Source organism: Macaca mulatta, chromosome 9, assembly GCF_049350105.2.
Source record: "Macaca mulatta isolate MMU2019108-1 chromosome 9, T2T-MMU8v2.0, whole genome shotgun sequence".
NCBI classification, from domain to species: domain Eukaryota; kingdom Metazoa; phylum Chordata; class Mammalia; order Primates; family Cercopithecidae; genus Macaca; species Macaca mulatta.
Genome location: NC_133414.1, coordinates 80,060,772 through 80,072,481, shown reverse-complemented (window position 1 = coordinate 80,072,481; position 11,710 = coordinate 80,060,772). Strand labels below are relative to the sequence as shown.

General features: G+C 55.7%; 1 protein-coding gene and 1 long non-coding RNA gene across 3 annotated transcripts; one reads left to right on the top strand and one right to left on the bottom strand.

Moving 5' to 3' along the window:
- Positions 1-464: 464 nt before the first annotated feature.
- On the bottom strand, positions 465-5,128 carry NEUROG3 (neurogenin 3). 2 transcript variants are annotated; one of them, XM_001109816.5, is made up of 2 exons: positions 4,918-5,128; positions 465-4,752 (listed from the first exon to the last, which is right to left on the bottom strand). In XM_001109816.5, the coding sequence occupies exon 2, from the start codon at positions 4,749-4,751 to the stop codon at positions 4,104-4,106; it is 648 nt and encodes a 215-aa protein (XP_001109816.1). In that variant the 5' UTR covers position 4,752; positions 4,918-5,128; the 3' UTR covers positions 465-4,103. The 2 variants fall into 2 exon arrangements, with proteins under 2 accessions (XP_001109816.1, XP_077802801.1); XM_077946675.1 differs by having other exon boundaries at positions 465-4,818; positions 4,918-5,054.
- A 1,740-nt stretch (positions 5,129-6,868) lies between these two features.
- Positions 6,869-9,011, top strand: LOC114670130 (uncharacterized). The gene is made up of 3 exons (XR_003719614.2): positions 6,869-6,922; positions 7,880-7,998; positions 8,845-9,011. It is a non-coding gene; the product is annotated as an uncharacterized LOC114670130 (long non-coding RNA).
- Positions 9,012-11,710: the final 2,699 nt, after the last annotated feature.

Below are 11,710 nucleotides of genomic sequence, written 5' to 3'. Positions count from 1 at the left end.
GGAAAGAGTTCCAAACTGCCAGCTTAGAACCAGGGCATCAGTCCTAGTTTGTTGCAATAACTCGCCTAGTGATTGAGGGCCTTGGGCGAGTCATCTTCTCTGTTTCCATGGATGTGACCACACTGCCTTGCCCTCCTCATTGGCTGTAGGAGGGTACCGGAGATAAAGCGTCTAGCCTCAAGTCACTCACTGCTCACTTGGCCCTTGGAAGACAGAACAGCCAGGTAAAGTTAGCAGAGTCACAACCCCCCCGACCCCATCCCTCCGCTTCCTCACACACTTTTGTGGAAATCTGTCTGCAGGGATTTTTAAAGGGGGCAGACGAAAAGGCACACAGCAGAGAGTATTCCTTACATAAATGTAATTACAATGTACCCAGCGGTTGTTCTGTGCAACATTCTCAGGTGAATCCCCCAGACCCTCCCCACACACTGTCTCTAGTCTCAGGGTCTGAAGGGTTTTTTTTTTTTTTTTCACAGTTTCCAGTCTTGAGGGGACTGTGGTGCCGTTCACCTTGTGTCAGTCTTGTGGTAGGCACCCAGAAACCCAGCGAAAGGGTATTAGGAACTCCTTCCAACTTCTCTTGTGGATTAGCTGAGGCAAGGAGACTTGTCCAAGGTCACACGGCCCGGTAGTCCGCAAGGGAGAGAAGGGACGGTGTGCGCCTGTGGGGTCGCGTGCGCCACGGGCCCCGCCTACCTTTGTGCCAGCCCAGCGGCCTGGCTCCCAGACATTAGCATTCCAATGGCCCCGGGACGCTTTGTCCTCCGACTGAGGCCGGCTGGGAGTGGGGTGGGATGGGGGCAGGGCACCATAAATCTACCTGCTTGTGTGCCAGCGCGGCTTGACTGGAGGGAGACGCAAGATTCATGTGCTGTTTTTCTGGAAGCCAGTCTTGGGCTCAGACAAAAGCAGAAGACGGGGGAAGAGCCATTCGACCCGAGAGTCTTTCCTGCTCGGATTTCGGACACTGTTGGTTTCAGACAGCAGCAGGCTCCGCAGCCGAAGAAGCGCTGGCTGACGGTGAAGAGGCAGGGTCCGGGCAGAGACCGCTAGCAGCGCGGTTTTAAAAGCCCCAGGACTCAAAACGCTGCAAGAGGTGGAAGGCGCGGGGGCGGTGGTGCAAAGCTATTTGGACAGGCCATCCCTAGAAATGTTTCCTAGTTATTCTTGCTGAGGGGTTCTTTGGAAAGAGGCATGGGCGAGCTTTCCCACCGCAGCGTGATTTTACACACTTAGACGGAGCTCATCCAGCACCGAACCCTAAACTTTGCCCCCCTGATTCAGAGAAACCCTAAACCCTCCTCCGCCTTCTCCCGACTTGGAGAGTGGAGCTGACAGTTTCGGGGGTCTAATTCGCCCCAACCCAAGGTGGCGGCCCAGCAGCTGAGTTGGTTAACCCGAACGTGCGTGTTTTAATTTGTGGGGCGGAGGACCAGTCTGTGTGTGTTGGGTGACTAATGGCTCCTTAATGAGCACCCTCAAAAGCAGGAGAAGGACTGGGCTGTGGGGGAGAACGCAGCTCACCCGGTTGCCTCCTGGAGAACCTTAACCCAGCAAACGCTCCTCCAGCTTCTGGGGGCCGTTTGTACCCAGAGAGTCCCCTGCCTAGAAGATGAACACTACTTCACACAGCGTTCCACAGGAAAAAGAATCTTTCCACTTGAGGAATTCCTCTCCAAACCTTTAGTCCTGGCCCAAATGCCACCTCCTCCTGCAAGCTTCCGGCACTCCAGCCCCAAGGTGACAGTTTGATGTTCCATCCTGCGGCTCATACCTCCCCCAACCACCAATATTTCTTGGGCCTTGAGTGATTGTGTCTATATCCTTGCTACTGTCCTGAGAGGATAAAGAGACCTTCTTGATTTTTATGTCTGCCCACCCCGTACCCCCAACGCCCAGCAAATCACAGGTGTTTGCTTGCTTTGTGCAACTCCCAAGCTGCTGACACCTGTCCCCAGGCGGTGCCCCAGGTGGAAAGTTGGCTATTGCAGAGGTCATCAATAACCCATTAATCTCCTCCTCCCAGATTAAAGCCACAAAATGAAACAACACCTTCGTTCATTCGTTTGTTTGCTGTGTCCCTCTTCCCGCCCCCAAATCCTGCGGCTGATAACTGAGACAAGTCTCCTCTGAGCTAACTTTACAGATTTATGGTAGAGAAGGGAAAATTTCCATTTGAATTGGGTAGGGCATAGGAGAGAAAGAGATGCAAGAGGCATTAACCCCTGAGAAGACATCACCTTTGCACTCTAATGTGCTGGAAAAGCAACCTCTCCACCAGCTCCGGGGGTCTGGCAGCACCACACCCGACCTGGGTTGGCCCACTTCTTCCCAGGACACCCCTGGCCAATTCAAGGAGGTCTCTGGAGTTCAACTAGCAGGTAGGGTGCCTGTCCTCCACTTTCCTATTCCCAAGCAGCAGGCGAACTCTGTGGATCCTTACAGCTTAGACCATATTCTCTGAGGTCCTAGGGTCCCTGAAGTCATGTAGGGGTGTTCTACTGGCACTCCTGGGACAGATTTCAGTGCCCATGCTGCACCAGTCCTTCCACCTTGCCAGTAAGAGAGATGGTGTGGCTGGAAACCTTGAACAGTTTCTTGATAAATTTTCAATCAAGGCTGCCAGGTAATGAGGGAGGGGGTGTTGCTGGAGATTCCAGTCAGACACTCCACTTTCTTTGCTCCTGGCTGCTCAGCTCAACAAGTTCAAGACACAGCCACCTCAGTGCCTGAGTAAAATATGCTCAGGGGATGTGCTAGGCCTCTAAGCACCTTGGGAAAATTCCTAGGATGCCCAGCCCAGCTGTGTTTCCAAGGACTCTGAGTCTGCAATTGAATTATTACTGTCTGCCTTCCCCGACAGTTGCTCTAGAGCTAGGCTGGTGGAGTTGGGGAAAGGGCCGGCAAGTGAGAGTCAGTAGTCCTAGCTGGAGGCTTGTCTTTCTTCTAAACCGCTCTTTGAAATAAGAGGATTCATTGCCCTACATAGAAAAAAGGGGGCTGGACCAATAATTACTTATAAGACTTCCAGCTCCCCAAACCCAATCTGCCCTGGCTCTAGTCCAGACCTCTAGAAAGAGTGTCATCCCTCTCCTTGGACAGAGGTGCTCTTCCTCAACTGTAGTGACTGTAGCTCTCCTCTCCCCAACGCACAATGAAGTCACCTTGCCAAGGTTTCCTGAAGGTCCATTTTTTTTTAATTGGCTTAAAATCTCACCCAGCAATCCCTAAATAATCTAATATACAAAATATAGACTTTTCCTTGCTGTGAAATCTCATTAATAAATACAAATGTGTAAAACGGCGCGGGGGGGGGGGCATATAATTTACTGTACCAAACTTGATTTCAAAAGACATCATATAATTTACAAACCGATTAAAAAAACAAAACAAAACAAAAAACATGCGCGGTGCTCCAGGCACCTGCAGCGCAGCTCACGTTTCAGGCGCAGCTCGCAGGGAGGCTGGGGAGGTGCTCCCTGGCCGGGCTGGGCTTTCCCAGTTCATAGCCTGGTCTTCCGCCCCGGGAGGGCAATGGCTCCGAAAAGTGCACGAGGAGAAGGCAGAGGGTCGCCTTCGTGGCTTTAAGGCAGAGTGAGGCGCCCTGAAACCCCGGACCTGATTAGGAGTAGAGAAGGTCGGCAGCGTCTTTGGAGCAGGGCAAGGGGAGCAAGCGCTGAGACCAAACATTGGATTGAATCACATTGGAGGAGGGGTGGTAAGAGACTGAGAGACAGACTTGAGTGAGGGTAGGGCGACCCGAGACGGTAGGCCGCTCCGGCCGGGTAGTGCTACCATTCTCGTACTCTTAGAATGAGATTATGGCGTGGTGGCAGGGAGGAGGCCTAAAATGAGCGAAGTTTGCAATGCCCACTTCGCGCGGGCAGCAAGGGCTGCGTGAGTTGGCGCGGCTCGGAGGGCCGGGGAATGAACCCAGCCTGCAGCCCCCGCGGAGGCCTGGGCCAGCCAGGGGTCAGCCAGTGAGAAGCAGAAGGAACAAGTGCTTTTGAGGGTCGCCGCCATCGGCCACCCTCTAGGGCTCCGGCTCCCTCCCTCTCCCTTACCCTTGGCACCCACAGCCCAGCGACAGGCAGGTCCCTTCACAGAAAATCTGAGAAAGCCAGAGTGCTTGGGCGCAAGCAGGCGGAAGAGGTGGCCCCCCGCAGGCCGGGGCGCTCCTCCAGCGACGCGGCGGGGCTAAGGCTGCCAGCCTGGGAGACTGGGGAGTAGAGGGACCCCCAGTCCCCGGGGGATCCGCCTTCTGGGCTGCCCAGCTCCCCGCAGTGCGGCGCCGGCGACTCCAACGCGTAGAAGCTGTGGTCCGCTATGCGCAGCGTTTGAGTCAGTGCCCAGATGTAGTTGTGGGCGAAGCGCAGCGTTTCGATCTTGGTGAGCTTCGCGTCATCTGGGAAGGTGGGCAGGACACCGCGCAGCGCGTCCAGCGCCGAGTTGAGGTTGTGCATTCGATTGCGCTCGCGGTCGTTGGCCTTCTTGCGCCGACTCCGTCGCTGCTTGCTTAGTGCCAACTCGCTCTTAGGCCGGCTGCGTCCCGCGCGCCGTGCCCGGAGCTTCCTTGGCGCCCCTCGGCAGCCTCCCCCTTCCGCCTCCGCGCAGCTCCCCCGTGTGCGAGTGGGGCTGGGCGGAGCGGACGTGGGGCAGGTCACTTCGTCGTCCAAGGCTCTGGGGAAGGACCGCTCCGTCTCACCGGTCACTTGGACAGTGGACGCACCCGAGGGATGAGGCGTCATCCTACGGCGGGGTCAGAGGGAAGGGTAAGCTTGAGTCTGTCACTGGGCGCAGTCCGCGATTCCAAGGCTAGGTGGAAAAAAACAAAAAGAGCCATCCTCCCAGCCCCCGCCGGGTCAGAGGATCCCTCTTTCCCCTGCCCGTCCCTCGGCGGCCTCCAAATGTTACCTTTCTACCGGCGCAAAAGAATAGAGAGCGATGAGCAGCTAGGCCGTGGGGAGCTGAGCGGGCTTCTGGTCGCCAAGTTCAGCTGAGCTGCAGGCGCCCCAGCCTGGGAGTTGCCCCAGCCCAAAGGAGAAAAGAAGAGAGAATGGGGTCCCGGGCCTCTGTCGCGCTCTCTCTCGCGGCGCGGAGGTGAGACCGCGGCGATTTCCTGAGCAGCAAGTCGTGTGCCCCTTGGCACGCTTTATCTGCTTGGCCCGGGCCAGGAGCGTGCCTGCCCGGCTGCTGCCCGCGCCACCGGCCAATCAGCTCCAGGGCCCTGGGGCCGCGCCACGCGAGCCCGCTCCTCCCCCGCAGGGCACAGCTGGATTCCGGACAAAGGGCCGGGGTCGGGGGAGGGGAGCGCCGCTCTGTTTGCTCTCTCGCCGCGGGCTGGGTCCCAGCAACTCTCAGTTCCTCAAAGAGCCTCGCCCAGTGAGAAGGGCCTCGTGTGGCTCTCGTCTGGCCACCCCAGACCGCTTTGCTCCTAGCCTATCTTTACTTAGCATCTGTCCTGGAGGGGACTTTGATGCCTCTAGTGTACAATGCCCACACGTTACACATGGGGAAATTTAGGCTTAGTGAGGGAGATGGCTTGTCCGAAATCGCATAGCAAGATAGTGGCGGAGACAACCAGGAGCTCGTTGTCCTGACTAGCAGCCTGGAGAAGGGTCCAGGAATTATTCTAAAGTACGCCCTGCTCTCCTGGTGTTTCACTGCCTCTCTTCATCCTGGAAGACAAGGGCCATCACTGAGAGAGCTCCTGCCTATGTCCCTTCCATTCACAGACCTTCTATTGGGGGTGTCCGAGCCTCTGCCACACCCTGAAATGCTACCTCACCCTCCCCAGAGGCGCTTAGAACCCCACCCCCATAGATCTCACTCCAGAGGCAGCGGTGACTGTGGGGGGGACCCCTCAAGGGGACATTCCATTATTACAAGCCTACTACAGCTTGTGGATAGTATCCCAGCATTCTGTCTAGGAACCGTGACAGGAAGAGTTCTGGGAAGTGTGAGGAGGGGAGGAAGGAACCAGGAGTTCACAGTGAGCTCTTGCGTCTTTTTTTTTTTTTTAAACAAACAGACAAACAAAAACAAAAACAAAAACCCCAAAAAACAAAAAAAACAAAAACAAACAGAAAAACACCAAAACCAAAACCAAAAACAAAACAGGGTCTCCTTCTGTCACCCAGGCTGGACTGCAGTGGTGCAATCACGGCTCACTGCAGCCTCGATCTCCTAGGTTCAAGCTATCCTCCCACTTCAGCCTTCTGAGTAGCTGAGACTACAGGCGTGCGCCACTGTGCTCGGCTAATTTATTTTGTATGGCAGGGGCGGTCTTGCTTTGTTGCCCAGGATGGTCTCGAACTCCTGGGCTCAAGCGTTCCTTTCACTTCAGTCTCCCAAAGCGCTGGGAAGCAGAGCCGCGGCGCCCCTCCCCCTTGTGTCTTTTGAACCATCACGGTGTGCAGGCACTGGGAGAAGCAGATAAACTTTTTCTCCCCTTAGTCCTTCGGTCCAATCACAGACAGACAGCGGCTGCCAGCAGTCACCTGCTCCAGCCCCCTGCCTCGGCATCACTAGGGCATCGCACAGTGAGCACAAGGTAGGGACTCCCCAAGCCCCTGGGGTTGCCCCTGGTAGCGCTCTCTGGAAACCTTTCCAAAGGGAGTCTGAACTCATCATCCCTCCTTTCTTCCCCAGCCCCTCCTCTTGTCCCCGCCTGGGACATCCCGTGGTCTTCTGCTTCCGGTCACTCAGGGTGAGGGGTTGCAGCTTCCGCTTCTCTCTCTTGACCCGATCGTGCCTGGAGGAAGAAGCCGAGGCCGGGGGGGTTAAGTATCCGGGTTTAAGTCTCCTTAGGCGAGGAAGGCTTCACTTTCCAGCGGATCCAGATATCCTGAGTCTCCCGGAAACTGCAGGAGGGGACAGGACTCGACTTCGAGACTGTAGGGTGGGGTGAGGGGATGAGGTAGGTCTGTGAGTCTGCCCTAGTGATAGCCTCTTACCGCCCAGGCTGCTTGGGGGCAAATTTTCCTCCAAGGAAGAGGGTGATGTGCTCAGGAACCAGGGAGAGGGGTGCTCTAGGACTGGGCGGGGGTGTGGCGCAGTCCTGCCAATCTTAGAAGGTGCTCTGTGAGCAGAGGCTCCTTCCCTTGCTGTAGGGAAATGAAGCCTGAGACCAGGGTCAGAATCAACAAAGGGACCATCTGGGACTGTCGGGGTAGCATTTTGCTGCAGCTCCTCCCTTAGGTCACCACTGGCTAGGAACTTGTCTTCTCCTCAAAAGAATGGGAATTCCAGGCCTTCTTTAAAGATGAAAAAGTCAAGGCCCAGAGAGGGGGAGTGACTCTCTCAAGGTCACACAGCAAGTTCTATCAGAACCACACAGAAGTCGTATCTTCAGACTCCTAGTCCCAGATTTTCCCTTTGAACCAGCAACCCCTCCTTGATTTGGGGGAAAACATTTTTTTTTTCAAGGCAAAACAACAGATCCCAAAATGCAGAAAACAGAGGAAGTCCTGAGTCTGGGGGTCAGATCAGAAAAGAAGTAATGGTCCCATTTTCCAGGCAAGGGGAGCCAGCATCCATTCAAGCTGCTGCTGCCCCTGCTGCTGCTGCTGCTGCCACCGCTGCTGCTGCTGCTGCCACTGCTGCTTCTGCTGCTGCTGCTTCTTCTTCTTCTTCTTCTTCTTCTTCTTCTTCTTCTTCTTCTTCTTCTTCTTCTTCTTCTTCTTCTTCTTCTTCTTCTTCTTCTTCTCCTTCTCCTTTTCCTCCTCCTCCTCCTCCTCCTCCTCTTCCTCCTCCAAACTTGTCTGCCTCATACCCCAGCCTTACTTGATTTATTTACCTGCAAATCAGAAACTGGGAGAGAACCAACTTGGAGCTTTTGGGCCTGGGAGAGAAAATCCAAACCATGCTTCTCTAGGTTCTCCTGACCTGGCTAAGCTCCATGGAGGGAACCCTGGCCATGAGCGATCCAAGTACTGCTCTTGTTTCCCAGAGGCCTGTGGATGACTCTCATCTGGCAGTGGACCTCAGATGGGGGTAGGTGGACCTCAGATAGAGGTGGGTTTCACTCTGGCCAGGGCCTGCCTGGAGTGGCTAATGGATACTGAGGAGGTTGGCAGGGTGAGCTTCCCATGCCAGGAAAGACTCTGGGGATTCTTTCAAGCTTTCTTGATAGGTAGAGAATTCTGGGATCTGCTTGGAATTCTTATCCAGCCTCCCCCAAACCCCTCCGGCTCAGGGCCCTCCAGTGCTTGCAGTTCTCCATCACTCCTGCTTTGCGCAAAAAGCAGCCAAGGCCAGGAGCGCGCGGTGGCTGGGGGCAACCGCCTTCTTGAGGGATGCAAGGACTTCCCGCAGCCTTCTTCCAGCCAGGAGGCCAGGGCCGGAGGTCAAGGAGTCTTAGAGGATTAGAGATTGAGGATTCATGCCCTCTGTCTCAGCTGCAGGGGAGGCATAGACCCCTCTCCAAAGTTAATTCCTGTGCCTTTGGCTGCTGAGGCGCAGGCGGTAATGACTCCGTGCGCACCGGCAATGTTTGTGAAATCGCTCTTCCCGCAGAGAGCAGAGTCTGTTCCTGCAGCTCCTGGTCATCCACCGCCCCTAAGACCTCCAGGACTCCCGCACCCCTACACCTCCTGAGATCTAAGTTTGCCTGGAGGCTGAGGGGGTCCCGGAGAGAGGCGGTAGCCAGAGGCCTGGAGACAGCGGGCACATTGGAAAAGAAAGAAGGCAGCGGCCAGCCTTCTTGCCTTCTTGTCGGCGGGGGTAGTTTTAGCATTGCCTGGGGGCTCTTTGAGAGTTGTGCAGGGAGGGAGGGGGGCCATGGGAAGCTGAATAGCTAATGACTTGCCAGAGGAGGGGGATTCTTTCTCTCGCCTTCAGCTCAGCAGTGAAAGAGGGGAAGACAAAAATCTGGCGAGCGAGCTGCCCGGGCCGAGACTGGCCACTTCAAACAGCCCTTCAAACAAAAGGAGACGACGAAAAGAAAGCCCCACCTGTCTCCAGTGTTTGCTAAAATAATAATAAATAGATTTCGTTTAATAAATAATTACAAGAGATTGTAAAGTGGAGTGCTTTGGAAAACATCTACTGCGGGAGTCCGTGCAGCCAGCCGTCACCTGCTCCTAAGGCGAACAACTTTATTGTTAAGCCACCCCCAACTAGTTCGCCTCTGATAAACTCTCCCTCATTTTCACAATGACTGTTTACTCATAGTTAGCACAATATTACCTTTGCCGTGATAAACCCGGAGGGGGGAGACCTGGCCCCTGGCCCCTGGGCACACCTGTCCCAGAAGCTGACACATGGATTTGGCACAGAGCAGGCCTCCCCCCGGGGGCCCTGCCCCCGTGTACATTGGCCCAATTGCCACTCATTTATAACAGGTTGGCTGCAAGGCCTATCTCGGTCCTATTTGTCTTCTTTTATTGAAAGCATATGGTCTCCAGGGGCTCACCAGACCCATATTTCATCTGCCAGGAGCTGGAGCGCTTCCGCAGTCTGGTGCTGCTCAGCGCGCAGCTCCCCACCCAACGGCTGCTGCGCCAGCTGAGGGGATGGTGGAGGCAGGGTGGGGAGAGATAAGGCGCACTCCTCACCCACTTTCGGAGAGAAGCCGTTCCCTCAGAGACTCCCCCTCCCCAGGCCCAGGGACCTCGTGCGCTCTTGAAAGGGTGGCCGGTTCTTTTTCTTGGGTAGGTGACAGGGCGCCATATGCCACCCCCCAGGGCGCACGAGGGAGCTCTGGCCCAGGGAGTCTTTGAACAAAGGGAAGAGAGGGCCCGGGCACTCAGGAAAGCCCGAGGTCTTTATTTCCAGATCCCCCCTCCCTGCTCAGGGCCGCCTCCCCTAGGCGTCCGCAGCTCGCGCGCGGCGCCTGGAAACAAAGTGTCCACATTATCCCCGCCGGCGGCTGAGACCGTCAATGCGTGAAAAGGTGCATTGCGCACCAAGACACCTGTTGAAGCGGCGCCTCTTCTCAGCGCCCCTCTCTGCTCTGCGCTCGGTCAGGAGCCGCGCAGGGAGCGGGGGGTGGGAGGAGGGAGAGATACTGTGATTTGTGGCGACATATGTTGAGCAGATCGGTGTGTACTCTTCACAGGGACACATGCACCCTCGCTCCCATACACAGCCCGCGAGAAGGAGCAGCTGCTCTCCTCACCTTCTCCCAACATAATACCTGGGCCAGGCGCTTTGGCCTCGCCTTTTGAGAGTTTAGCTCTCCTCCACCCCGCTGTCTTCCACCCCCACCCACTGCCCCAATCTTGGCAGCTTCGCTGTAGGACTTTATTGTCAAATTTAACAAATGCACATTTGTTCCCAGCGCCTGGCCCCAAACACACACACACACGTACACAGACGCAGGCATCCACAGAAAACGCGACTGATGACACAGATGCGGAGCGCGAGATGCCCATATGTCCGACTCTGCGCCCATCCCGGCTGGGGAAACGAACAGGCTGTGTGATTTTCCCTCCCCAGGAAGAAATAAACAACGGAACCCGGCGGGGGAGGGGAGGCCACCTCCAGGCGGCTCCAGTTTGGAGCTCTTGCCCTTTGGCGCGGTGCGCCGCCGTACAGTGCTGGCAGCCACCAGAGCGCAGGGCTGCGGAGGAAGAGCGCGGCCAAAAGGAAGCTGGGACAGGGGCTCCTGGACGGAGCGGAGAGGGTTGGAAAGTCTGGGGGTGCCCGCTGGGCATCGCCTGACCTCTGGGCTCCTGAACTCTCGGGTGGTGAAGACTCTCCTGTCCTCCCGGGATTCCCAGGAGTTGTCGTCCACCTGAGGCGCACTAGGGGCGGGCGGGTAGACCGGGAGGAGTCCGCTTGGCAGCTTCTCTGGCCTGCTTGTCTCCTTAGCAGGTTGCATGAAAGTTTCCAGATGCGAGCCTCGGTGGCAAAACTTGATGGGAAGAGCAGTAGATGTGCGTGAGGATTGGGGGCGGGGTGGGGAAGGCGGCCTGGCTCTGCGGCTGCTCCTTTGCCACTGCAAGCATGTGTTTCCTCTGGGCCTGTTTATCCTCTGTTAAAGGAGAGATCTGTGAGGGAAACGCTTGGTAAATTCCTCTTCAACTTTGCAAAATTTGGAAATTTTGGACGTCAGTGGGCCTTCTGCTGTGAATGGAGGAAACCCAGAGAGAGTGTCACTCCCCTTCCCCAAATAACACATACACAGACACACAGACACACACACACAGACACAGACACACAGACACACACACACAGACACAGACACACACACAATTTCCTTGGGTCTGAGTTTCTGGCCAATTGGCCTTTCACCAGCAATTGAAGGGCTGGGGCAATGATGGTAGTGGAGAAAGATAGGTTTGGCACTGGGGGTTTAGAAAGCCATCCTCTGCCGCCTCCATCTTTTTTAACTCTTGGGGCACAAGCAACTCTTGGGCCACTGTGACACTCAGCAACAGGTCAGGCATGCTTGCTGACAGCAGACTTTCAGACCTTCCTATCTTCAGGTGCTGGGATGGAGCTGGGGAGCTGGTTTGTGGGTGTGTGGCTACTGAGCTTCTTTCTCCTCCAAGCCGGTCTCTGGAAAAATGAAAATGTGCCCCACCCACCATTTGTGTGAGCTCGGATGCTCTTCTCATTCCCTAAATAGGGGCAGTCTCCCTCAGCCATACACGCATTGTCTTTACTTTCTGTGTGTGAATTGATTTCACTGAGTGTGGTACTTTCCCATATCCATCAGCCTAGGGCAGGGGACAGTCTCCTTTGGGAATTCCTCTGTAGA

What these genes read in the sequence shown, in the direction of transcription:
- NEUROG3 (XM_001109816.5), bottom strand. Translation starts at nt 4,751, where the DNA reads ATGACGCCTCATCCCTCGGGTGCGTCCACTGTCCAAGTGACCGGTGAG.